Source organism: Trachypithecus francoisi, unplaced genomic scaffold (assembly GCF_009764315.1).
Source record: "Trachypithecus francoisi isolate TF-2019V2 unplaced genomic scaffold, Tfra_2.0 Lachesis_group5, whole genome shotgun sequence".
NCBI lineage: Eukaryota > Metazoa > Chordata > Mammalia > Primates > Cercopithecidae > Trachypithecus > Trachypithecus francoisi.
The window spans coordinates 144,769,479-144,796,763 of record NW_022681470.1 but is presented as its reverse complement, the minus strand read 5'-3'; the positions used below and the strand labels follow the sequence as shown (position 1 = coordinate 144,796,763).

The 27,285-nt window shown below is 52.3% G+C and overlaps 1 protein-coding gene across 1 annotated transcript in view; it reads left to right on the top strand.

Moving 5' to 3' along the window:
- Nucleotides 1-27,285, top strand: part of UHRF1 (ubiquitin like with PHD and ring finger domains 1) — a 50,649-nt gene that overhangs the window by 2,864 nt on the left and 20,500 nt on the right. Inside the window, exons 3-5 of the mRNA XM_033195397.1 lie at nt 16,348-16,602; nt 17,820-17,986; nt 19,087-19,304. Of these exons, the coding sequence (XP_033051288.1) occupies nt 16,348-16,602; nt 17,820-17,986; nt 19,087-19,304 (640 nt within the window). The remainder of the gene's footprint in view (nt 1-16,347; nt 16,603-17,819; nt 17,987-19,086; nt 19,305-27,285) is intronic.

Genomic DNA, 27,285 nt, shown 5'->3' with positions numbered 1-27,285 from the left:
AAACTGATTTTGATTTGCTACTCAGCCTATTGGGTTAGCACAGAAGGCTTCCTTTCACAAAGTTTCTGTAGCCTGCACAGACCTGCTAAGTTCACGGCATAGCTCAATGGCGGGTTGGACTCTCATGCTCCCAAGTTCTGGAGAGGAGATAATGCTGAGTATCCACTCTATGCCAGTCACCGAGCTAGCATTTTAATTTTTGCATTTCACCCATGCAGGAATGGGAAAACACCTAAACACACCTGCCATGTAGATTTTACCATCGATATTCTGACATATGAGGTTTATCATGAAGCGCTCTGTCTTGCTCTGTCGCCCGGACTGGAGTGCAGTGGCCGGATCTCAGCTCACTGCGAGCTCCGCCTCCTGGGTTTACGCCATTCTCCTGCCTCAGCCTCCCGAGTAGCTGGGACTACAGGCGCCCGCCACCTCGCCCGGCTAGTTTTTGTATTTTTAGTAGAGACGGGGTTTCACCGTGTTAGCCAGGATGGTCTCGATCTCCTGACCTCGTGATCCGCCCGTCTCGGCCTCCCACAGTGCTGGGATTACAGGCTTGAGCCACCGCGCCCGGCCAGCGCTCTGTCTTTCTCTATGCCCATCAAGCCATCTTTCTGGGATGCATTTCAAAGTAAGTTGCAGACACCAGTCTACCTTTCCCTTAATTACTGCAGCATACCATCAGTAACTAGAACTAGAGCTCAGTATTTGTTTTTGGTTCTGTTCTCACTGATTTTTTTTTTTTTCTTATTGAGACAGGATCTCACTCTGCCTAGGCTGTGGTGCAGTGGCGCGATCACAGCTCACTACAGCCTTAGTTTCCTGGGCTCAAGCAGTCCTCTAGCCTCAGCCTCCAAAGTAGCTAGTACTATAGGCGTGTACCCACCATGCCTGGCTAGTTTTTGTATATTTTGTAGAGATGGGGTCTTATTATGCTGCCCAGGGTAGTCTCCTGGGCTCAACTGACCCTCCTGCCTCGGCCTCCCAAAGTGTTAGGGTTACAGGCATGAGCTACTGTGCCTGGCCAAAAAACTTTGAATACAGTGAAACAGATGTTAAACAGACTGAATAATTTTGACAAATGTCTACATCCATACAACCCAAAACCCCATCTCCCCTCATTTGTAACATAATACTTGAGTCATACAATAGTTTCTGTCACATCTTTAAGTTTAGTGTGACAATGACAGGAACACTTATGTTAATTAGACACATACATTGTGCTTTTCTTTCTTTTTTTTTTTTTTTTTTTTTGTTGAGACGGAGTCTCGCTCTGCCTCCCAGGCTGGAGTGCAGTGGCCGGATCTCGGCTCACTGCAAGCTCCGCCTCCCGGGTTTACGCCATTCTCCTGCCTCAGTCTCCTGAGCAGCTGGGACTACAGGCGCCCGCCACCTCGCCTGGCTAGTTTTTTGTATTTTTTTAGTAGAGACGGGGTTTCACCTTGTTAGCCAGGATGGTCTCGATCTCCTGACCTCGTGATCTGCCCGTCTTGGCCTCCCAAAGTGCTGGGATTACAGGCTTGAGCCACCGTGCCCGGCCTCTTTTTTTTTTTTGAGACAGAGTTTCACTCTTGTTGCCCAGGCTGGAGTGCAGTGGCGCCATCTGGGCTCACTGCAACCTTCACCTCCCAAGTTCAAGCAATCCTCCTACCTCAGCCTCCCAAGTAGCTGGGATTACAGGTGTCCACCATTACGCCTGACTAATTTTTTGTATTTTTAATAGAGACGGAGTTTCATCATGTTGGCCAGGCTGGTTTCAAACTCTTGACCTCAGGTGATCCACCTACCTCAGTCTCCCAAAGTGCTGGGATTACAGGTGTGAACCACTGCGCCCAGCCAACGTACATTGTGCTTTTAATTGTCAGGATGTTGGCAGTGATGACACCTGGACCTAGCTCTATGGGAACTCACCCGGACTGAACAGGGAGCTGGGATTGGAACCTGGGATTTTGGTTTCTGAGACTGGGCTCTCAAGACTGAATTTCGTCTCCCAGGTCAGCTCTGGTAGTTAGGAAAAGATTCCGTGTTCCTACGTGACCTTCATAACCGCCTCTTAGATCCCTTACCCTGTGGCTGTCCCCTATGCAGTAACTTTTTTTTTTTTTCTTTGAGACGGAGTTTTGCTCTGGTTGCCCAAGCTGGAGTGCAATGGCATGATCTCGGCTTACTTCAACCTCTGCCTCCTGGGTTCAAGCGATTCTTCTGCCTCAGCCTCCCGAGTAGCTGGGACTACAGGTGTGCGCCACCACGCCTGGCTGATTTTATTTTATTTTATTTTTTTGTATCTTTAGTAGAGATGGGGTTTCTCCATGTTGGTAAGGCTGGTCTCAAACTCCCGACCTTAGGTGATTCACCACCCCCCTTGGCCTCCCAAAGTGCTGGGATTACAGGCGTGAGCCATTGCACCCGGCCCCCGTGCAGTAGCTTTTGAGAGATCGTGTCGTTGCTTCTGTCTTCTGGGCCACAGAGAGGTGATGCAGCTTCTCCACTTGGGCGGCTCGGAAAGTGAGCTGGCGGCAGGGAGGTTTGGACAGTGGAGGGAAGGGGGCACAGAGGCACACAGCAGCACCTCCCAGCGCCACGTGAAGTCTGCAGGCACCCAGGCTAACGTGATAGAAAGCAGCGCAGTTCCTGATGGGCGCAAATGGGCCGTTGTCCTTCTAGAATGTTCTAGAGTGTTCAGTCCTTTTTTTGTCCTGTTAAAGAAACTTGGCCTAGCAGCCCAAGGTCTACGGTGGTTGATGGAGACCCCAGAGCAGAACAGAGTTGGGTCTGTCTCGGAATATGGAGGATCTTGTGGTGGCCTCACCTGGGCTGAATAGGGTGGCGGTGATGTCACTTGATGCGTGGGAATGCAGGGAGCTGATTGAGGGCAGTGACTTTGGGCGACCGTCCAGCGTAGGCAACCGGAGAGGCATCTGCAGCTCCCCATCCCCCCATCTTTCTTCTTTTTGGCTGCACATCAAAATAACAATAGCTGTCTTTTGTGGCACCTTTAACCTGCTCAGGTACAACACTGCACTCTACGTAATCTTTTCAGCATCCCTGGCCAGAGACTCGCCAGCTCCCATATCATCTTATTTTGGACAGGGCTAATACCCACCACGTTGCAGCGCAGTGCGAATTCAATGAGGTTATGCATGTGAAGGGCGGAGTGAGCCCCGTGCCGGGCTCACAATGAAGGTGAAATACATCTCCTTAGCACAGGGCTTCTCCCGCTCTGTACTGTGGCTGTTTGGGGCCAGGTCATCCTCTGGCTGGGGCTGTCCTGGGCACTGCAGGGTGCTGAGCAGCATCCCTGGCCTCCACCCACTCCATGCCAGAGCACCCTACCCTACCAGTCATGACAACCACAAATATCCTGAGACTTCCATGCCTCAAAAGCAAGATTAGAGTCAGTCTGATGCCTCAGTTGAAATGGTGGCCCAGGAATGGCCTTGCAAGGGTCACTTGTCATAGTGATGCCTCGGGTGTCCCCACTGGACAGCCCCCTTGCAGAGACCTGCCCTTCTGGCTGCAGAAGGGAGGGTCCCCACCACCAGCTCCCACCCACTGTTGCATCCCTCCCCCAGGAGGGCTCCCGGTTAGAGGGCACGGCCTCTGTTAGGATTACTCACTGCTGCCGTCGTGGCCCCAGAGCAGCTGTAGACAATGGGTAAATGGGTAGGCGTGGCTTTGTTCCAATAAAGCTTGATTTATAAAAACAGGTATGGCTGGGTGCAGTGGCTCATGGTTGTAATCCCGACACTTTGGGAGGCCAAGGCAGGTGGATCACCTGAGGTCAGGAGTTCGAGACCAGCCTGCCAACATGGTGAAACCCCGTCTCTACTAAAAATACAAAAATCAGGCGGATGTGGTGGCGCATGTCTGTAGTCCCAGTTACTCAGGAGGCTGAGACAGGAGAATCGCTTGAACCTGGGAGGTGGAGGTTGCAGTGAGCTTAGGTCCCACTACTGCACTCCAGCCTGGGCGACAGAGCAAGACTCCGTCTTAAAAAAAAAAAAAAACCATAAAACAAAATCAAAACAAAGTAGGTGCAGGCCAGAATTGTCCCTGTGGACATAGTTGGTCAATTAGATTGCATACTTTGATCCAGCCTCAGTTAGTGTGTCCAGGTTTTCTGGCTAGGAAGAACGCTGCTGTGGAATGTGTTGGAACAGATCCTTACGTGCGCCGTTGTTGGCGTCCTTCCAGGTCGGGTTCTCAAAAGGATCTCAGGACCCCTTTACATCTTCCAGCATGATCCAAGAGCCCCAGGAGCCTGTGTCTGTGTGGATTCTGTCGGTTGTCACTGTGTTAAAAATTGAGGCCAGGCATGGTGGCTCATGCCTGTAATCCCAGCATTTTGGGAGGTTGAGGCAAGAGGATCGCTTGAGGTTGGGAGTTCGAGACCAGCCTGGGTCATGTAGCAAGACCCCGTCTCTACAAAAAATCATGAAAATTAGCCGGGCGTGGTGGCGCATGCCTGTAGTCCTAGCTACTTGGGAGGCCAAGGTGGGAGGATCACTTGAGCCTGGAAGGTAGAGGCTGCAGTAAGCCAAGACTGTACCACCGCACTCCAGCCTGGGAGACAGAGTGAGACTTTGTCTCAAAAAAAACAAAAAAGCAAAAAAACAAATAAATTGAAAGCTGAGAAATTCAGAGCACAAGAAGACAAGCGTGCCCCCTCTTTTAGCTGTCAACATGGCGGAGCCGCCCCTGGTGACGCAGCCTCCAGAGATGCCCCTGTGCCCTCCTGAGACCGCAAGAGGGAAAGTGGCAGCGACGGTGATGGTAGTGTCTTTGTGGCGGTCATGTTGACCTCACTGACCTCCGAAGTGCCGCTCTAGTGTCTCAGCGGTGACCCGGCCGCTGGGATCCTCCCGCATCGGTTTTGCTTTCTCCCCTCTCTCCCTCCATCTGCCTGTCTTGCCCGCACCTGAGGTTGCCGCCGAGGCGCTGAGACAAGCCAGCAGGAGCTGTGGCTGCCCCCGAGGAAGGCAGAGCAGTTTCTTACTTCCTTCCCCCAAGTCCCGTCAGGCCTCTGCAGGCGCTCTCTCTTCCGGCTGGAGGTCCCTCTTGGTTCGAGGCTTACACGGTCCTTGCTGAGCTCCTAAACGTCTGGTTTCTATCCCGGAAGTTGCTGTGTCTAAGCCAACTGGACAAGCACCACTCCTCAAACCCAGAGGCATTTATTATCGTCCCTGCTGTGCCGCTAGGCAGCGTTCGGCACCCTGAAAGAGATCCCCCGAATATGGCACGAGGGGTAGGAAGTGGGCAGCTGGTTGGGGGGGTGGTGCAGCGAGCTTTTAGTCTTATTTTCATTTTTTTTGTTTTTTTTCTTTTTCTTTTTTTCGAGACAGAGTCTCGCTCTGTCGCCCAGGCTGGAGTGCAGTGGCGTGATCTCGGCTCGTTGCAAGCTCCGCCTCCCAGGTTCAAGCAATTCTGCCGCAGCCTCCCGAGTAGCTGGGACTACAGGCATGCGCCACCAAGCCCAACTCATTTTGTATTTTTTAGTAGAGATGAGGTTTCTCCCATGTTGGTCAGGCTGGTCTCTAACTCCTGACATCCAGTTATCTGCCTGCCTTGGCCTCCCAAAGTGCTGGGATTATAGGTGTGAGCCACCGTGCGTGGCTGATTTTTTTTTTTTTTTTTTTTGAGACAAGGCCTTGCTCTGTTGCCCAGGCTGGAGTACAGTGGCATGATCTTAGCTCACTGCAGCCTCGAATTCCTGAGCTCAAGTGATCCTCCTGTCTCAGCCTCCCTAGTAGCAGGGACTATAGGCTGTATACTACTACACCTGGCGAATTTTAAACATTTTTGTCGAGATGGGGTCTTGCCATGTTGCCCATGCTGGTCTTGAACTCCTGGCCTCAAATGATCCTTCTGCCTCAGCTTCCCAAGGTGCTGGGATTACAGGCCTGAGCCACTGCTCCTGACCTCATATATTTTTTTTTTTTTGAGACAAGGTATCAGTGTCTCCCAGGCTGGAGTGCAGTGGCGCGATCTCAACTCACTGCAACCGTCGCCTCTTGGGCTCAAGCAATCCTCCCACCACAGTCTTCCAGGTAGTTGGGACTAGAGGTAAATTTTGTAGTGATGGGTTTTGCCATGTTGCCCAGGTGATCTTCACCTCCTGGACTCAAGTGATCCTCCCATCTCGGCCTCTCAAATCACACCTGGGATTATAGGCGTGAGCCACTGCACCCAGCCCCATTTCAACTTTTTTTTTTTTTTTTGAGGCAGAGTCTTGCTCTGTCGCCCAGGCTGGAGTGCAGGTGGTGCGATCTCAGCTCACCACATGCTCCACTTCCTGGGCTCACGCCATTCTCCTGCCTCAGCCTCCCGAGTAGCTGGGATTCCAGGCACCTGCCGCCACGGCCAGCTAATTTTTTGTATTTTTAGCAGAGACAGGGTTTCACTGCTTTAGCCAGGATGGTCTCCATCTGACCTCGTGATCCACCTTCCTCAGCCTCCCAAAGTGCTGGGATTACAGGCGTGAGCCACCGTGCCCGGCCCATTTTAACTTTTCTTTTTTTTTTTTTTGAGATGGAGTCTCGCTCCGTAGCCCAGGCTGGAGTGCAGTGGCCGGATCTCAGCTCACTGCAAGCTCTGCCTCCCGGGTTTACGCCATTCTCCCACCTCAACCTCCCGAGTAGCTGGGACTACAGGCGCCCGCCACGTCGCCCGGCTAGTTTTTTTTTTTTTTTTTTTTAGTAGAGACGGGGTTTCACCGTATTAGCCAGGATGGTCTCGATCTCCTGACCTCGTGATCCGCCCGTCTCGGCCTCCCAAAGTGCTGGGATTACAGGCTTGAGCCACCGCGCCCGGCCAACTTTTCTAATAATGATTTTCATTTTGCCGAAAACGGCAAGTGGGTTTTAGATTAAGTCACTCCTTTTACTAGGCACAGTAGTAGACCTTGAGTTAGGGCTATGGTGGTATCATTTAATAGGAACATTTAACTTCACTAGGTCAATGATAGGAGACCAGCCTGGCCAACATGGTGAAACCTCATCTCTACCAAAGATACAAAAATTAGCCGGGTGTGCTGGCATGCGCCTGCACTCTCAGCCATTCAGGAGGCTGAGGCGGGAAAATTGCTTGAACCTGGGAGACGGAGGTTGCAGTTAGCCGAGACTGAACCACTGCACTTCAGCCTGGGTGACAGTGAGACTCTGTCTCAAAAAAAGAAAAAAAAGTCCCATGTACCCATCACCCTCTGAAGTCGTCATCTGCTGCTGTGCCTGATCTTGTTCATTTCGCTCATTGCTACCCTAGCCACTTACCTCTACCTGACTGGATTGTTGAAGAGATGGGATCTTGCTGTGTTGCCCAGGCTGGAGCACAGCGGCTGTTCACAGAAGTGATCATTTTGCATGACAGCCCCAAATTCCTGGGCTCAGGTGACCCTCAGTCTCCCAAGCAGTGGGGACTACAGATGTGAGCCACCATACCGGCTCCTACTGGATCATTTTGAAGCAGGTTACAGATGTTGTAACTGTAACACAGACATCATAGGTACAGGCATTTCAATGCATCTTCCCCAGTAGCTTATAGATCATGCAGATAGAAAATCGGTCAGGAGGGCTGGGCCCAGTGGCTCACGCCTGTAATCCCAGCACTTTGGGAGGCTGAGGCGGGCGGATCACGAGGTCAGGAGATCGAAACCATCCTGGCCAACATGGTGAAACCCCGTCTCTACTAAAAATACTAACATTAGCTGGGTGTGGTGGCGCTTGCCTGTAGTTCCAGCTACTCGGGAAGCTGAGACAGGAGAATCGCTTGAACCCAAGAGGTGGAGGTTGCAGTAAGTCAAGATCGTGCCACTGCACTTCAGCCTAGCGACAGAGTGAGACTCCGTCTCCAAAAAAGAAAAAAAAAAAGAAAATCGGTCAGGATGCTGGGCACAGTGGCTCAGCCCTATAATCCCAGCACTTTGGGAGGCCGAGGCAGATGGGTCACCTGAGGTTGGAATTTTGAGTCCGGTTTGACCAACATAGAGAAACCCTGTCTCTACTAAAAATACAAAATTAGCTGGGCGTGGTGGCGCAGGTCTGTAATCCCAGCTACTCGGGAGGCTGAGGCTGGAGAATCGCTTGAACCTGGGAGGCGGAGGTTGCATTGAGCCAAGATTGCACCATTGCACTCCAGCCTGGGCAACAAGAGTGAAACTCCGTCTCAAAAAACAAAAAAAGTCGGTCAGGATGCCGGGCACGGTGGCTCAGTCCTATAATCCCAGCACTTTGGGAGGCTGAGTCGGGAGGATCAGTTGAGCCCAGGAATTTGAGACCAGCATGGGCAGCACGGAGAAACCCTGTCTGTACAAGAAATACAAAAAACTTTCTGGACGTGATGGCCCATGCCTGTAGTCCCAGTTACTCGGAGGGGCTGAGGCGGGAGGATTGCTTGAGCCCAGGAGGTCGAGGTTGCAGTGAGCCATGGTCATGCCACTGCACTCCAGCCTGGGCAACAGGGAGGGAAACCCTGTTTTAAGAAGAAAAAAGAAAATTGATAAAGATATAGATGATTTGAGCAAAATGAGTTACAGGGTTACCGTAATGACACGGATGGACTCTGAACCCAACAAGAAAGAAAACACATTCTTCTCAGGCCACAAGGAGTGTTTAGGGAAACTGACCACATACAAGGCAAGTCTTAAAAACTTGATTTGTATTTGTATTTGTATTTATTTATTTATTTATGAGACTGAGTCTCGCTCTGTGGCCCAGGCTGGAGTGCAGTGGCGCGGTCTCGGCTCACTGCAAGCTCCGCCTCCCGGGTTCACACCATTTTCCTGCCTCAGCCTTCCGAGTAGCTGGGACTACAGGCGCCCACCACCACGCCTGGCTAATTTTTTGTATTTTTTTTTTAGTAGAGACTGGGTTTTACCGTGTTAACCAGGATGGTCTTGATCTCCCGACCTCGTGATCCACCTGCCTCGGCCTCCCAAAGTGTTGGAATTATAGGCGTGAGCCACCGTGCGTGGCCATATTTGTTTATTTTATTCATTTATTTGGGACAGAGTCTCGCTCTGTCACCTGGGCTGGAGTACGATGGTGCAATTTTGGCCCACTGCCTCTGGGTTCAAGTGATTCTCCTGCCTTAGTCTCCTGAGTAGCTGGGATTACAGGCGTGCGCCACCACACCCAGCTAATTTTTGTATACTTTTTTTTGAGACGGAGTCTCGCTCTGTCGCCCAGGCTGGAGTGCAGTGGCCGGATCTCAGCTCACTGCAAGCTCCGGCCCCCCGGGTTTACGCCATTCTCCTGCCTCAGCCTCCCGAGTAGCTGGGACTACAGGCGCCTGCCACCTAGCCCGGCTAGTTTTTTTGTATTTTTTAGTAGAGACGGGGTTTCACCGTGTTAGCCAGGATGGTCTCGATCTCCAGACCTCGTGATCCGTCCCTCTCGGCCTCCCAAAGTGCTGGGATTACAGGCTTGAGCCACTGCGCCTGGCCTAATTTTTCTATTTTTAGTAGAGATGGAGTATCACCATGTTGGCCAGGCTGTTCTTGAACTCCTGATCTCAAATGATCTGCCTGCCTCGGCCTCCCAAAGTGCTGGGATTACAGGCGTGAGCCACCAGACCCAGCCTTTTGTTTTTCATGTATTTATTTATTTATTTTTTTGAGATGGAGTCTTGCTGTGTTGCCCAGGCTGGAGTGCAGTGGTGGGATCTCGGCTCATTGCAAACTCTGCCTCTTGGGTTCAAGCAGTTCTTGTGCTGCAGCTTCCCGAGTAGCTGGTACTACAGGCGCCTGTCACCACGCCCAGCTAATTTTTTGTGTTTTTAGTAGAGATGGGGTTTTGCCATGTTGGCCAGGCTGGTCTCGAACTCCTGACCTTAGGTGATCCACCCGCCTTCAGCCTCCCTAAGTGCTGGGATTACAGGCATGAGCCACCGTGCCTGACTCTTTGTAACTTTAGAACAATGACTGTCTTACCGTGTTTTCTCTCACCTGTGGAGTCAGAACTGAACCATAACCAAGCTTCCTCCTGCCTGCTATGGGGCCCTTCTGGAATGTTCCAGAAGTGGCATCAGGAGGCTGCCCAGCCAGCTTGTGAGTCGTATTCTAGAGTCAGAGTTTGGTGCCAGCCTGGGCCAGGCCCCATCCTCACTTCCCTGCCTGATTTGCCCCTGTCTACACCATTGTACTGGGAGACACTTCCTGTCCCTCCTACGTAGCCCATGCTAAGCAAGGTGCTTCTGTCCACCTCACCTTTCCGATGCAGGAAGGGCTGAAGTCATGGAGGGGCAGCCGGTCAGGCCCAGCGAGGGTGGCATGGATGCTGTCCTTAGTGATAGATGAGAGGGGATGGGCTGGGACTGCAGGCCTGGCTCCCCTAGCTGCTCCTGCGGGTCAGGGGCTGCCCATTAGCCTGGCCAGGGCCCCTCATTGGATCCCTCCTGTCTGCTCAGTCCACAGCCCTTGCCCCCTTGCCCACCCGCTGCCAGTTCTCATCGGCCCTGCTTCCCTACTTGACTCTGCCGCCCTGGCCTCCCCTCCTTGGTCTCTCTCCTCCCCGACTTGTCCTCTGTCTGAGTCTGGCAGGACAGAGTCCGACCGTCTGGCCCCCTCCTGGCTCGGTCCGCTCCTCCTGCTGCCTTCTGCTGTCCAGGTCACTTGGTTTTTGGCCTGCTGGCCGCCTGCTCTCCAGGCTGCCCCTTGCCCAGGGCTGCACCCCCAACCGGTCCTCCGTCTTGGTGGTGCTGGGACTGTGTTTTCTGTCCTCTGCAGTGGGCTGGTTTCCCTCATGTGCTGAGGCCCCTCTGCTTGGCTGTCCCTGGCTGCCCCACGCAGCTGAGCTGTGCTCCCGCTGGCTGGAGCTCAAGATGCCCACGCTGTTCTGGCAAACAATGCTGCTGTAAACACAGGATGAGCAGCTGCCCCTCTGCACACGTGGTCTTCGGACACACGTGAGGGCCGCTCTAGCTTGGGTGCTCACTGCGGGCGATTCTCCCCTCCAGGGGACACTGGGGGATATCTGGGGACATGCATGACTCAGGGGCGCTCCTGATGTGGAGTGGGTGGAGGCCTGGAGTGCTGGTCGGCACCCTGCAGGGCCCAGGATGGCCCCACTCCAGAGATCGATCCCACCCCAAATGTCAGCTTTGGCAAGAGGGGTATGCCTGGCCACAGAGGTGCTGGCCCGGATGCAGATGAGTGCCCTGTATGTTCCTCTGAGCTCCGTGTGGCTTGTCCTGTGCTGCTTTCCCTGCCCCAGTGATACTGGGGGCACTTGTCTCTCTCTCTTATTTATTTATTTATTTTTTGAGACGGAGTCTCGCTCTGTCGCCCGGGCTGGAGTGCAGTGGCCGGATCTCAGCTCACTGCAAGCTCTGCCTCCCGGGTTTACGCCATTCTCCTGCCTCAGCCTCCTGAGTAGCTGGGACTACAGGCGCCGCCACCTCACCCGGCTAGCTTTTTGTATTTTTTAATAGAGACGGGGTTTCACCGTGTTAGCCAGGATGGTCTCGATCTCCTGACCTCGTGATCCACCTGTCTCGGCCTCCCAAAGTGCTGGGATTACAGGCTTGAGCCACCGCGCCCGGCCTTATTTATTTATTTTTAAGACGGAGTCTCGTTCTGTTGCCCAGGGTGGAGTGCAGTGGCGAGGTCCCGGCTCACTGCAACCTCCACCTCCTGGGTTCAGGTGATTCTCTTGCGTCAGCCTCTCGAGTAGTTGGGATTACATGCACCCACCACCATGCCTGGCTAATTTTTGTATTTTTAGTGGAGACGGGGTTTGGCGATGTTGCCCAGGCTGCTCTCGAACTCCTGGCCTCAAGAGATCTGCCCACCTCGGCCTCCCAAAATGCTGGGATTACAGAGTAAGCCACTGTGCCCAGCCCCTTTTAAAAAAAAAAAAAACAACTAATAAACTTTATTTTCTAGAGCAGTTCTAGGTTCACAGCAAAACTGAGCAGAAGGCAGAGTTCCCATGGACCCCCTGCCCCGACAGGCATAGCCGCTTACACTGTCATCTTCCCCCACAGAACGGTGCTTTGGTTACAATCGATGGCCTTCTGTGGAGTCATCTTCATCTTCCAGAGTCCACAGTCTACACCAGGGCTTGCCCTTGGTGTTACGTGTTTTTTTTTTTTTTTTTTTGAGACAGTGTCGCACTCTGTCACCCAGGCTGGAGTGTAGTGGCATGATCTCAGCTTACTGCAACCTCCACCTCCCCGCTTCAAGTGGTTCTCCTGACTCAGCCTCCTGAGTAGCTGGGACTATGGGCAAGCGCCACTAAGCCTGGATAATTTTTGTATTTTTAGTAGAGACAGGGTTTCACCATATTGATCAGGCTGGTCTCGAACTCCTGACCTCATGATCTGCCCGCCTCGGCCTCCTATAGTGCTGGGATTACAGGTATGAGCCACCATGCCCAGCCAGTGTTACATGTTCTATGGTTTAGACAGATGTGTGATGACATGTATTCATGTTACAGTGTCACACGAAGTCATTTCACAGCCCTAAAAATCCCCTGTGCTCCATGGAGTTAGTCTTCCTGACCCCAGCCTGGGGCAGCCGCTGACCATCTTACGGTCGCCATGGTTTTGCCTCGTCTAGAATGTCATCCGGCTGGAGTCGTACAGTAGTACATATAACAGGCAGGCGTTTCAGATGGGTTTCTTTCCTTTTTTTTTTTTTTTTTTTCTAGATAGGATCTTACTCTGTCACTCAGGCTAGAGTGCAGTGGCATGATCATAGCTTGCTGCGGCCTCCACCTCCCGGATTCAAGTGATCCTCCCGCCTCAGCCTCCAAGTAGCTGGGATTACAGGTGTGCATCACCGCACCAGGCTAGTTTTTTTTATTTTTGTAGAGACAGGGTCTCAGTATGTTGCCCAGGCTGGTCTTCAGCTCTTGAGCTCAGGCGATCCTCCCACCTCTGCCCTTGGCTTCCTAAAGTGCTAGGATTACAGGCATGAGCCACAGTGCCCTCTTTTTTTTTTTTTTTTAAAGCCAGCTTCATGGTGTTTTTTGTTTGTTTTTTTTAATGAAGTCTTGCTCTGTTGCCCAGGCTGGAGTGCAGTGGTGCGATCTCTGCTTACTGCAAGCTCCGCCTCCCAGCTTCAAGCAATTTCTCCTGCCTCAGCCTCCGGAGTAGCTGGGATTACAAGCGCCCGCCACCACGCCTGGTTAATTTTTGTATTTTTAGTAGAGACAGGGTTTTATCATGTTGGCCAGGGTGGTCCTGAACTCCTGACGTCAGGTGATCTGCACTCCTTGGCCTCCCAAAGTGCTGGGATGACAGGCGTGAGCCCCCGTGCCTGGACTGAGTTATATTTTAACGCATGGATGGCCACGTTGTGTTGATCCCCCTCAGCTGTTTTTTTTTTTTTTTTTTTTGAGACTAGAGTTTTGCTCTTTCTCCAGGCTGTAGTGAGTGCAATGGCATGATCTCGGCTCACTGTAACCTTTGCCTCCCAGGTTCAAGCAAGTGATTCTCCCTCTTCAGCTTCCCGAATAGCTGGGATTACAGGCACCTGCAACCATGCCTGGCTTATTTTTGTATTTTTAGTAGAGACAGGGTTTCACCATGTTGGCCAGGCTTGTCCTGAACTCCTGACCTCATGATCTGCCCCCCTCGGCCTCCCAAAGTGTTGGGATTACAGGCGTGAACCACCGCACCCAGCCTCAGTCCCCTCACCTGTTGATGGACACCTGGGTTGCTGTCACCCTCTGGCTGTTGTGATGCTGTGTGAACCTGCATATACAGGCTGACATGCCTCTTTCTCTCTATCCGTGTCACCTCTCCCCAAAGCCAGCTGCTCTGTGCTAGAGAGCCGGTCCTGGTACCTCCTGGCATCCAGGCAGTGCCCAGCATGTTGGAGGCATTCACTGCTTGCTGGGAGAACAGAAGGGCTGAAGCAGGTACTGTGGGGCCCTCGACGTCCATGGTGGGTTTTGGAGCAGCCCTTTAAACCCCTGTAGCTGTGGGTGGGTGTGTACATGTTCAAACGGGTTTTTCCAATCCTGGAGGATCACTTGCTTGAGCCCAGGAGTTCAAAGCCAGCCTGGGCAATGCAGCAAGACCCCACCTCTAAAAAAAATTAGCTGGGCATGGGTGATGTGTGCCTGTGGTCCCAGCTACTCAGCAGTCTGAGGCAGGAGGATCGTTTGAGCCCAGGGTTCGAGGCTGCAGTGAGCTACGATTGTGCCACTGTGCTCCATCCTGGGCAACAGAGCGAGATCCTTTCTAAAGAAAAAAAAAAACAGACCAGGTACCGTGGCTCATGCTGTAATCCCAGCTCTTTGGGAGGCTGAGGTGGGTGGACCCGTTCAGCTTAGGAGTTCGAGACCAGCCTGGCAAATGTGGGGAAACCCTGTCTCTACTAAAAATACAAAAATTAGCCAGGTGTGATGGCTCATGCCTATAGTCCCAGCTACTCAGGAGGCTGAGGCACAAGAATCACTTGAACCCGGGAGGTGGAGACTGCAGTGAGCTGAGATAGCACCACTATACTCCACCCTGGGCGACAGTGAGACTCCATCTCAAAAAAAAAAAAAAAAAATTTTTTTTTCTGGAAAAGATGAGTCAGCCTTTATTAGGTTCTTAGGTTGATGGTGAACAAAGAAAGAAAGCCTGCAGAGAAGGGCTTTGGCCTTCACTGTGACCCCCATGCTGTTTGTATTTGAACAGCCGTCAGGCCTTGGAACTCCAAGGGACGGAATGAGAAAGAGCTGACATTCCATGTATGTTTTTCTCCTCCCTTTTCCTAAGAACGCTCCTGAACCAGGGCATTTCTGCCTCTAGGGCACACAGGGTGATGTCTGGGGGACATCGGTGGTTGTCATGACTCGTGGAGGCCAGGGACGCTCTAGTGCCTCTGCAGCGCCCAGGACGGCCCCACTGTCTAGTGCCCAGAGCGGGAGACCCATCCCCCGCGAGTGGTCAGCCCTAATATCAGCCATGCTGAGGTTGAGAAACCTGTGTTAATTACACAGAAACCAACCGAGTCCAATCCTGCTTGCACCAAGCATGGGATAAACTCCCGACGGGGCAGACGATGGAAACCAGGGGGACCCCCAGCTCCTGGGATTCACTCCCTCTCTCCCTTCCCAGTCAGTGTGTGGATTTTAATGTGTGCAGCCTCCTGGGACCTCAGTAGGGCAGAGCATCATGGGATAAGGAGTCTCTTGGGGGCCTGTGGAATCCCTAACCCAGGGGTCTCACCCAAGGTGATGTCACACCCCCCCACCCTGTACTGGATGATGTCTGGGGACATTTGTGGTTGGCACAACTATGGGGTGTTCCTGGCATGGAGTAGGTGGAGGTCAGGGATGCTGCTCAGCACCCTGCAGTGCCCAGGACGCCTTCACCCCAGAGAATGATCCAGAACCTAGCCCCAATGTCCGCAGTGCCAGGGGAGCGGAACTTGTTGCCTTGGGGTCATCTAGATGACATACCACCGGGAGGGGGGTCCTAGATGGCAGACCACCGGGAGGGAGGTTCTAGATGGCAAACCACTGGGAGGGGGTCCTGGATGGGAAACCACCGGGAGAGGGGTCCTTGCTGGGGGTTGGTGGAGTGTGGATGGGCGGCTTCTGACAAAATGCCTCAGCTTCTCCAGCCGCCAGATACAGCTCAGGTGATGAGCTCCTCCTTGCACACCTGCTGAGTCAGGTGACCTGGGGGGCAGGCTCTGGAGCCAGGCTGGGGACGGGCCCCAGGGGATGAGGGCATCAGGATAAAGGCGTACAAAGGGTTGGAGCTGAGGCTTGGAGGAGGTGCCCTGGCAGGTGAGATTGGCGCTGGAGCCTTACCCAGGAAGCTCATGGATGCTGGCATGTGCCTCTTGCTGTTCAGGTGGGACAGGGTCTCTCCATCTCGGCACTGGACAGTGGGGCTGTCCTGGGCACTGCAGGGTGCCGAGCAGAGTTCCTGACCTCCACCCACTCCATGCCAGGAGCTTCTCCCAGTGGCGACAACCACAAATGTCCCAGACATGGCCCAGCATCCCCCGGTGTCTGAATCATGTTTGGTTGAGAACCAGTGACAGAGATGACACACATTCACTGTTACAAAAGCTGCCGTAAACGTGAAGTATCAGGAAAAACTCCCAAGACCCCCATGTATGCTATGCGTGGTGCCCCGCGATGATGTTTTGTGCTCCTGGGTGTGTCCTGCATGCGGTGCCAAAAGCCCTCGCGAGAGGGGCCTGAGACTCTGAGGGAAGGGACTGGGGTGCCACTTGTGAGCGGGACAGCCCCCTGGCATGGTCCAGGTATCGTGGCCCTTTACTCTGATGCAGATTGCCCCCCCACAAGGGCTGGGACATAGTGCTTGGTTCACGACTGGTGCCCACAGATGCCCACTTGGCATTTGGTGGCTGAACAGCATCTGCCTCTGGTGTCCCTGCAGATGGAGGACGGCCATACCCTCTTCGACTATGAGGTCCGCCTGAACGACACTATCCAGCTCCTGGTCCGCCAGAGCCTCGTGCTCCCCCACAGCGCCAAGGAGCGGGACTCTGAGCTCTCCGACACCGACTCGGGCTGCTGCCTGGGCCAGAGTGAGTCGGACAAGTCCTCCACCCACGGCGAGGCAGCCGCCGAGACTGACAGCAGGCCAGCCGACGAGGACATGTGGGATGAGACGGAGCTGGGGCTGTACAAGGTGCGCCTCCCCTCTGCAGCTGCTCTGGGGTTGGACATTCTCCTGCCATTCTGATCTTTGCATACCCACGGCCCACAGGAGGGGCTTCCCATGCCCCTCTCCAGCTCTGGCTGGGGAGAAATGGCCAAGGGGTGGTTTCCTGCACGTTCCTTGAGGGGAACACAGTACCCTGGGCTTCCTTTGTGGACCTCTAGTGCAGAGTCCTTTGTGGGGGCCTGCAGGTGTTTTCTCTGTGAAGCTTGCAGTGGCTGTGACGTTTCTGAACTTGCTGCCACCATGTAAGATCAAGAATTGTCACAGAAAGATCTGGATTTCCAGCTCTTTTCTTTCTTCCCTTTTTTTTTTTGGCAGGGTTTCACTTTGTTGCCCAGCCTGGGGTGCAGTGGTGTGATCACAGCTCACTGCAGCCTCGAACTTGTGGGCTCAAGTGATCCTCCCACCTCAGCCTCCAGAGTAGCTGATGTTATAGGTGTGTGCCGCCACACCCAGTTAATTTTATTTTATTATTTTTTTAATACATGGTCTCATTCTGTTGCCTAGGCTGGAGTGCAGTAGTGCCATCTCGACTCACTGCAACCTCCACCTCCCGGGTTCAAGCAATTCTTGTGCCTCAGCCTCCTGAGTAGCTAGGATTGCAGGCATGAGCCACCACACCTGCCTATTTTTTAGAGAGACAGGGTTTCGCCATGTTGGCCAGGCTAGTCTCGAACTCCTGGCCTCAAGTGATCCTCCTGCCTCAGCCTCCCAAAGTGCTGGAATTATAGGTGTGAGCCATCGCACCCAGTCTGTTTTATTTTTTAGTAGACACAGGATCTTACTATGTTGCCCAGACTAGTCTTGAGTTCCGGGGCTCAAGCATCCACCTGCCTTGGCCTCCCAAAGTGTCAGGATTCCAAGCGTGAGCCATGACGCCCTGCCTGAATTTCCAGCTTCTCTTGACAAATGGGCAGCTCTGGTCTCTGAGAGCCTCCTAGCAGCTGTGGCTAAAGCAGAATTGCAGGGGCCTTTGTGAAGACAGTCCATGGCCCCTGGCCCCGCATCCCCATCACCCTGGTTTTCTCACGGGCCTGGGTTCCCAGCCGGGGAGGAGAAACCTCGCTGTGGGCATTTGAGTTTGTGCCCTGGTTCCAGAGCATCCCAGCATCCGAGAACCAAAGTGGTCTCCCGTCAGTTTTCCTTACCCCGTTGGGATGCCAGAGTTCCCTGATTCCTCACAGGTCAATGAGTACGTCGATGCTCGGGACACGAACATGGGAGCGTGGTTTGAGGCACAGGTGGTCAGGGTGACGCGGAAGGCCCCCTCCCGGGACGAACCCTGCAGCTCCACGTCCAGCCCCGCGCTGGAGGAGGACACGGACGTCATTTACCACGTGAAATATGACGAGTGAGTCATGGCAGGTGGGCGGGCCTGGGTACTCAGGCTCTGAGACGTGCGTCCTTGGCTGTGGGTGTTCAGGCCAGAGCCTGGCACTGTCTCGAGATGGTAATCAGGATCTGGGGCCCCACCCTCGAGTTCCTAACAGCATACAAGGCTCACTGCACCCTCCACCTCCTGGTTTCAAACGATTCTGCTGCCTCAGCCTCCCAATTAGCTGGGACTACAGGCGTGCACCACCAAGCCCTGCTAATTTTTGTTTTTGTTTATGTTTTGCTTTTTTTTTTTGAGACATAGTTTCACTCTTGTTCCCCAGGCTGGAGTCAATGGTGCGATCTTGACTCGCTGCAACCTCCGACTCCCGGGTTCAAGCGATTCTCCTGCCTCAGCCTCCCGAGTAGCTGGGATTACAGGCGCCCGCCACCACGCCTGGCTAATTTTTTGTATTTTTAGTAGAGATGGGGTTTCTCCATGTTGGCCGGTCTCGAACTCCCGACCTCAGGTGATCTGCCCGCCTCAGCCTCCCAAAGTGCCGGGATTACAGGTGTGAGCCACTGCGCCCGGCCATGCCCAGCTAATTTTTGTATTTTTAGTAGAGACAGGGTTTCACCGTGTTGGTCAGGCTGGTCTTGAACTCCTGACCTCGGGTGATCCGCCCGCCTTGGCCTCCCAAAGTGCTGGGATTACAGGCTTGAGCCACTGTTCCCGGCCTCTCCTCTTGTTCTAAAGACACCAGTCCTGTTGGATTGGGGCCCACCCTACTACAGTGTGATCTCAATAAGATTTCATCTGTAAAGGTTCTACCTACAAAGACCCTATTTCCAAAAACAGAACTATTTGTGGGTGCTGGGGATCAGCGTTTGAACATCTCTTTTTGCAGGGGACACGGGCAACGCATAATTATTCTGTACCTGTAATGGACCTTAATATACCTGCATGTTCTCAACACCAGCAAATAAGCCTGTCAGGAAGGGCCGCTGCACACTGTCCCGGGGCGGGGTGGTCTCTGCACACTGTGTGGAGGGGCCGGCTCCACTTCGGCTTGTTTCCCATGGAGGGAACGAGGTTTGGTCTTACCACGGTGTCTAAGGCCCGGGCTTTCCTCCCAGCTACCCGGAGAACGGCGTGGTCCAGATGAACTCCAGGGACGTCCGAGCACGCGCCCGCACCATCATCAAGTGGCAGGACCTGGAGGTGGGCCAGGTGGTCATGCTCAACTACAACCCCGACAACCCCAAGGAGCGGGGCTTCTGGTACGACGCGGAGATCTCCAGGAAGCGTGAGACCAGGACGGCGCGGGAACTCTACGCCAACGTGGTGCTCGGGTGAGTCTTGCATCCTGGGGCGAGTCTTCCCTCTCTCCTTTCCTCCCTTCCCGCCCACCCAGCCCCTCCTGGGGCCCCCGGACTGGCTGTGAAGCCGTCCAGCCAGCGCTGTGTGTGCTCCAGCCTGGCCTTCCTGCCTCCCCTCTGGGGTCTGCTCTTGCTCCCTGCTAAGCATCTTTCTAAGACCGACCACCTTGCGCCCGTGAATGCCCCTGCTCACGGAACCGTCTCTGACCGCCAGGCCCTGACAGGCAGAGTTGTCAAGCTTCCTTTTTCTCGTTTTTTTTGGTGGTGGTGGTGGTGTTTTTTTTTTTTTTGAGACGGAGTCTCTCTCTGTCGCCCAGGCTGGAGCGCAGTGGCACAATCTCAGCTCACTGCAAGCTCCTTCTCCTGGGTTCACGCCATTCTCCTGCAGCAGCCTCCCGAGTAGCTGGGACTACAGGCGCCCGCCACCTCGCCTGGCTCATTTTTTTTGTGTTTTTACTAGAGATGAGGTTTCACCGTGTTAACCAGGATGGTCTTGATCTCTTGACCTCGTGGTCCGCCCGCCTCCTCCTCCCAAAGTGTTGGGATTACAGGCGTGAGCCACCGCGCCTGGCCTCAAGCTTTTTCTCTTTTGTTTGTTTCAAATTTGGTGAATAGGTACCATTCACAGGGTCAAAATTCAGAAAGTACCCAAGACCACACATGAAGATTCCCCCTCCTCTGCCTGGTCACCCAGTTCCCCTTTTTGGCGATGTCACTGTTACCAACTTTCCGGGGGCATTCTGTTCCTAACCATATTCACAAAACCACACCGCTTAGGAGTCAGCAAACTGCGGTCCACAGGCCCGCTGTGGTCCTCTTCCTGCTTTGACAAATAAAGTTTTATTGGGACACAGTCACGCCCATTTTTATCTTACTACCTGTGGTTGCTTTTGTGTTGTAAGGTCAGAGTTGCATAGTTGCAACAGAGACTATGTGGCCTACAAAGCTGAAAATCCTTCCTGTCTGACCCTTTGCAGAAAAATTTTGCAGAGCCTATTTCTCCCTTGCATGTGTGTGTGTGTGTGTGTGTGTGTGTGTGAGATAAAATAGATGTAACAGAAAATTTACCTTTTTTTGTTTTGTTTTTGAGACGGAGTCTCGCTCTGCCGCCCAGGCTGGAGTGCAGTGGCCGGATCTCAGCTCACTGCAAGCTCCGCCTTCCGGGTTTACGCCATTCTCCTGCCTCAGCCTCCCGAGGAGCTGGGACTATAGGCACCCGCCACCTTGCCCGGCTAGTTTTTCTGTATTTTTTAGTAGAGACGGGGTTTCACCGTGTTAGCCAGGATGGTCTCGATCTCCTGACCTCGTGATCTGCCCGTCTTGGCCTCTCAAAGTGCTGGATTACAGGCTTGAGCCACTGCTCCCGGCTCTTTTTTTTTTTTTTTTTTTAAAGACAGAATTTCCCTCTGTCGCCCAGGCTGGGGTATAGTGGCATGATCTTGGCTCACTGCAGCCTCTGCCTCCCAGATTCAGGTGATTCTCCTGCCTCAGCCTCCCAAGTATGTGGAATTATAGGTGCCTGCTACCACGCCTGGCTAATTTTTATATATATATATTTTTTAGTAGAGTCTGGGTTTCACCATATTGGCCAGGCTGGTCTTGAACTCCTGACCTCAAGTGATTTACCCGCCTCTGCCTCCTACAGTGCTGGGATTATAGGCATGAGCCACTGTGCCCGGTCAAAAATTTACCATTTGAACCATGTTTAAGTGCACAGCTCAGTGGCATTAAACGCATTTATGTTGTTATTCTGCCGTCTCCACCACTTTGTCCTTTTCCCAAACTGAAACTCTGACCCCATGAAACTCACTCCCCAGCCCCTGACATCCCTGCATCCTACTTTCCATCTCTGTGAATCTGACGACTCAGGGGACCTCCCAGGAATGGGATCACACAGGATTTGTCCTTTTGCATCTGTTCCCTGACATCACTGAGCATGATGTCCTTGAGGTGCATCAGGCTGTAGCCTGGTTGGAGTTTCCTTCCTTTTTGTGGCCGAGTGATAGCCCATGACATGTTGTCTATAAACACGAGCATCTTGGCAACGGCGTTCCAAGTATAGGTACAGCAAGCACAGAGGTCCTGGGACATTATGGTGCATCTGTGGCCCGGTAGGGAGGTCAGTGAGCTGCAGGGGAGGGAGGAGCGTGGCTGGGGCTGTGGGAGCCTCCGGACTGAGTCTGGGCCTTCACGGCTTGCTCGGGTGTGGTGTGGAATTGGTATTTATTCTCTGCTAGGGGCAATTCTCAGCCTGAGATTTTCTGAGAAACAAATTATCTGGATTGTTATATGGAATCTGATTTTTAAATGCTGGTGACTAACATTTTTTCTTTTTTTTTTTTTTTTTTTTTTGAGACGGAGTCTCGTTCTTGTTGCCCAGGCTGGAATGCAGTGGCACAGTCTCTGCTCACTGTAACCTCCACCTCCTGGGTTCAAGGGATCCTCCTGCCTCAGCCTCCCAAGTAGCTGGGACTACAGGTGCCCACCACCACGTGCAGCTAATTGTTGTATTTTTAATGGAGACAGAGTTTCACCATGTTGGCCAGGCTGGTCTCGAACTCCTGACCTCAGGTGATCCACCCACCTCAGCCCCCCAAAGTGCTGGGATTACAGTCGTGAGCCACTGCGCCCAGCCTATCTGGTTTTATAAAGGGCAGTTCCCCTACACACGCTCTCTTGCTTCCTGCCATGTAAGATGTGCCTGTGCTCCTCATTCACCTTCCACCATGATTGTGAGGCCTCCCCAGCTACGCGGAACTGTGAGTCCATTAAACCTCTTTCCTTTCTAAATTACCCAGTCTTTATTATTTAGTATGTCTTTATTAACAACATGAGAACAGATTCATACAACCACTTCCAAGCTCTCGTGGTGGCTGATATGATCCACGTCTTTGCGGTTGAAGGATGGGGGCTTCATTTATTTTTAACTTGGCTCCTGGAGGCCGCCTGCAGTTCCCAGGGCCCGCCTGCAGTTCCTTGCCCCGTGGGCCCCTCTGATGTGGCTACTGACGTCAAGCCAGCAAGGGAGGTCTTCAGCTTAGTCGGCTAGTGAGAGATAGAACATTGAGCGACAGTTCATCAGCTCTGCTGTGTTCTTATGGGTTAGGTTTAAGTCACAGTCCTGCCCATACTTCTATGGGGAGAAATGCCCACAAATGCATGGTTACCAGGAGGTGGGGGCTGTGGGGCCACCTTAGACTCCATCTGCACCGGTTATACACCAGCTGCTGTCCGTTTACCCTGAGACGGATAACCTGCACGGATAACCTGCACAGCCAGCACCCACGGACTTCCTCCACCTCAGTCCCTTCCCCAGTAGAAGAAAACTGCTTTTCTGCACGCTGACTGTCACGAGGAAGGGGTGTCACCAGGCAGGGAAACGAAGATACCTGGCCGACCACACGTTGGGGCGTTCGGGATCCTTTGATTCATTCACGCTGGTGTCCCGAGCCCGCTGGGGATGCAGGAGGCACAGCGGGAAAGGGAGGGGGGTGCTTGGTCCAGGTGTGCCTCGCAGTGAGTTTGTGATATGTGCCCGTCGTTAGCACCTTCGACTTTCATCACCTGCTGAGTCAGTCATCATACAAGATGAGACAGAAACGCACCTGCAGTCGCTGTCTTAGGAGGCACCCAGCCTGGTGCGGGAGACAGATCTGCAGCTGACAGACGAGGGAGATGGGTTCTCTGAGACAACACGCGAGGAACGGCGGCAGAGACGGCTGAGCGGGCTCTGGGATTGGGAGGCTCAGATAGGTGGCTGGGCCCCATCCCGCTCTGGGCAGTGCTAGGAGCTACCAGCCTTTGCCAGGGCTGACTTCTAAATGCAAACCCTCTGCACTGGTGTCTCCGCAGTGTGGGGGTCAATTCAGTCATCGTTCATTTTCATTAAATTTTACCTTGCATTGTAGATTCACAGGCAGTTATAATGTAGAGATGGCTAGGCGCAGTGGCTCACGCCTGTCTTCCCAGCACTTTGGGAGACTGAGGTGAGAGGATCGCTTGAGCCTGGGAGGTCGAGGCTGCAGCGAGCTATGATCACGCCACTGCCCTCCAGCCTGGGCAACAGCAAGAGAGTCAGGAAAAAAAAAAAAAAAAAAGCCGTGTATCCTTTATTCAGTTTCCCCCAGTGGTAACATCTTATATTAATAAACTACACTGTGTTACCACAACTGGGATATTGACATTGATAGTCAAGAGTGAGTTTCCTCCCCATAAAATCCTTCTCATTGCCTCTTTTATAGCCACACCCACCTCCCCCACCTGGTCCCTGACCCCTGGCAAGCGCTAATTTTTTCTTTTTGTTTGAGACGGAGTCTCGGAGTCTCGCTCTCTTGTTTTCTGTTTATACAATTTTGTAATTTCAAGGATTTTACAATTTCAACTTTGTAATAAGGACTCCTGTTACATAAATGGAATCACACAGTATGTAACCTTTTGGGACTGATTCTTTTTTTCCCCACTCTGCATAATTATGGATTAACTGAAGTTACCGCATATCAGTAGCTCATTCCTTTTCATCCCTGACTAGTATTCTGTGGTATAAATGGGCCCCTGTGTTTTTTTTTTTTTCAACGACCCATTGGATATCTGAGCTGTTTCCAGGATTTTTTGTGGTGTAAGATTTATTTGTTTTTTGACACAGAGTCTTGCTCTGTTGCCCAGGCTCTGGAGTGCAGTGATGTGATCTTAGCTCACTGCAACCTCCGCCTCCCAGATTCAAACAATCCTCCTGCCTCAGCCTGCGGAGTAGCTGGGATTACACGTGCATGCCAGCACACCCAGTTTATTTTTGTAATTTTAGTAGAGGTGGGGTTTCTCCGTGTTGGCCAGGCTGATCTCGAACTCCTGACCTCAGGTAATCCGCCCGCCTTGGCCTCTCCAAGTTTTAGGATTACAGGCGTGAGCCACTTCGCCCGGCCAGTTTCGGATTTCTTTGACTAAGTTAATAAGAAACAGTGGTCTGCAGTTTTCTTGTTTTTGCATGGTCTTTGTTGGTTTGGTCAATACCGGCCTTATAACGTGAGCTGGGAAATGTTTACTCCTGTTTCTGTTTTCTGGAAAAGATTGTGTAAAATTTACGTTAATTTTCCTTTAAAGGTTTGAAAGAATCCTGTAATGAGACCCTGGGTCGGGCACAGTGGCCAAGGCCTGTAATTCCAGCACTTTGAGAGGCCGAGGTGGGTGGATCACTTGAGGTCAGGAGTTCGAGAGCAGCCTGGGCCAACATGGTGTGAAACCCCCGTCTCTACTAAAAATACAAACATTATCTGGGCATGGTGGTGTGCACCTGCAGGCCCAGCTGCTTGGGAGGTTGAGGCAGGAGAATTGTTTGAACCTGGGAGGTGAAGGTTGCAGTGAGCTATGATCGTGCCATTGCACTCCAGCCTGGATGACAGAGCAAGACTCCGTCTCGGGGGGCGGGTGCAGGGGGGAAGCTTTAATGAGGCCATGGAGATCTGGAGATGTCTTTTGGGGGAAGTTTTATGAATTGAATTTCTTCTATGGTTATGTGACTATCTGGACTATCTGTTTCAGCCTGTTTGAGCTGAAGTACTTTCTGGGTTTTGGGGAATTAGCCCGTTTCTCTGAGCATAAAGTCCTTTGTATTATTTCTTTATTCTCTGATGCCTGAAGGATCTAGTGAGATCCCTGTTTTATTCTTGGTTTTGGGAATTTGTGTTTTCTCTTTATTTTTGTCAGTCTTTGCCAATTTTATTATTTTTTAGGATCTTAGACCTTTCCCTCCCTGCTCATTTATTTGTACAGCAAGAATAAGACAGGTTTGTTGGTTTGTTTGTTTTGAGACAAGATCTCATCCTGTGAGAGCAGTGGCGAGATCTCAGCTAACTGCAACCTCTGGCTCCCGGGTTCAAGCGATCCTGATCTCAGGTGATCCACCCACCTCGGCCTCTCAAAGTGCTTGCTGGGCCTACAGGCATGAGCCACCACACCTGGCATGAGACAGTTTTGTTTTGGTCAGGTTTTTTTTTTGAGATAAGGTCTTGCTCTGTTGCCCGGGCTGGAGTGCAGTGGCAAACTCAGTTCACTGTAGCCCCAACCTCCTGGGCTCAAGAAATCCTCCCACCTCAGCCTCCCAAGTAGCTGGGACCATAGGTGTGCACCACCATGCCTGGCTAATTTTTTTTTTTTTTTTGGGTGAGACAATTTTTTTTTTTTTTTGGGTGAGACAGTCTCGCTGTATCACCCATGGTGGAGTGCAGTAGTGTGATCTCGGCTCACTGCAACTTCCGCCTCCCAGGATGAAACGATTCTCCTGTCTTACCCTCCCGAGTAGCTGGGATTAAAGACGTGCACCACTACACCTGGCTCATTTTTTTTTTTTTTCGTATTTTGAGTAGAGAAGGGGTTTCACCATGTTGGCCGGGCTGGTGTTGAACTCCTGACCTTAGGTCTCTACCCGCCTCGACCTCCCAAAGTGCTGGGATTACAGGTGTGAGCCACTGCACTGTCCTTTTTTTTTTTTTTTTTTTTCAGTAGCATGATGGGGAGGTTCGGCTATGTTGCCCAGATTAGTCTCGAACTTTTGAGTTCAAGTGATATTCCTGTCTCAGCCTCCCAAAGTGTGCTGGGATCATTGGTATGAGCCACTAAACCCAGTCTTAGAATATGCTTTTCTTGGCCGGGCGCGGTGGCTCAAGCCTGTAATCCCAGCACTTTGGGAGGCTGAGACGGGCGGATCACGAGGTCAGGAGATCGGGACCATCCTGGCTAACCCGGTGAAACCCCGTCTCTACTAAAAAATACAAAAACTAGCCGGGCGACGTGGTGGCGCCTGTGGTCCCAGCTACTTGGGAGGCTGAGGCAGGAGAATGGCGTGAACCCAGGAGACGGAGCTTGCAGTGAGCTGAGATCCTGCCACTGCACTCCAGCCTGGTGACAGAGCGAGACTCCGTCTCAAAAAAAAAAAAAAAAAAAAAAATATGCTTTTCTTTCTTTCTTTTTTTTTTTTACTTATTTTATTTTACTATTATTATACTTTAAATTCTAGGGTACATGTGCATACGTGCAGGTTTGTTACATATGTATACTTAGGCCATGTGGTGTGCTGCACCCTCAACTCGTCAGCACCCATCAACTCGTCATATATATCAGGTATAACTCCCATGCAATCCCTCCCCCTCCCCCCTCCCCATGATAGGCCCCGGTGTGGGATTCCCCTTCCCGAGTCCAAGTGATCTCATTGTTCAGTTCCCACCTATGAGTGAGACATGCGGTGTTTGGTTTTCTGTTCTTGTGATAGTTTGCTAAGAATGATGGTTTCCAGCTGCATCCATGTCCCTACAAAGGACACAACTCATTCTTCTTTATGGCTGCATAGTATTCCATGGTGTATATGTACCACATTTTCTTTTTTTTTTTTTTTTTTTTTTGAGATGGAGTCTTGCTCTGCTGCCCAGGCTGGAGTGCAGTGCCCGCTCTCAGCTCACTGCAAGCTCCGCCTCCCGTTTCACGCCATTCTCCTGTCTCAGCCTCCCGAGTAGCTGGGACTACAGCGCCCGCCTCGTCGCCTGGCTAGTTTTTTGTATTTTTTAGTAGAGATGGGGTTTCACCGTATTAGCCGGATGGTCTCGATCTCCTGACCTCGTGATCCGCCCGTCTCGGCCTCCAAAGTGCTGGGATTACAGGCTTGAGCCACCGCGCCCGGCCTGTACCACATTTTCTTAATCCGTCTGTCACAGATGGACATTTGGGTTGATTCCAAGTCTTTGCTATTATGAATAGTGCTGCAATAAACATACGTGTGCATGTGTCTTTATAGCAGCATGATTTTTTTTTTTTTTTTTTTTTGAGACAGTCTCGCTCTGTTGCCCAGGCTGGAGTGCGTGGTGTTATCTCGGCTCACTGCAAGCTCTGCCTCCCAGGTCCACGCCATTCTCCTGCCTCAGCCTCCCGAGTAGCTGGACTACAGGCGTCCACCACCATGCCCTTTGATTT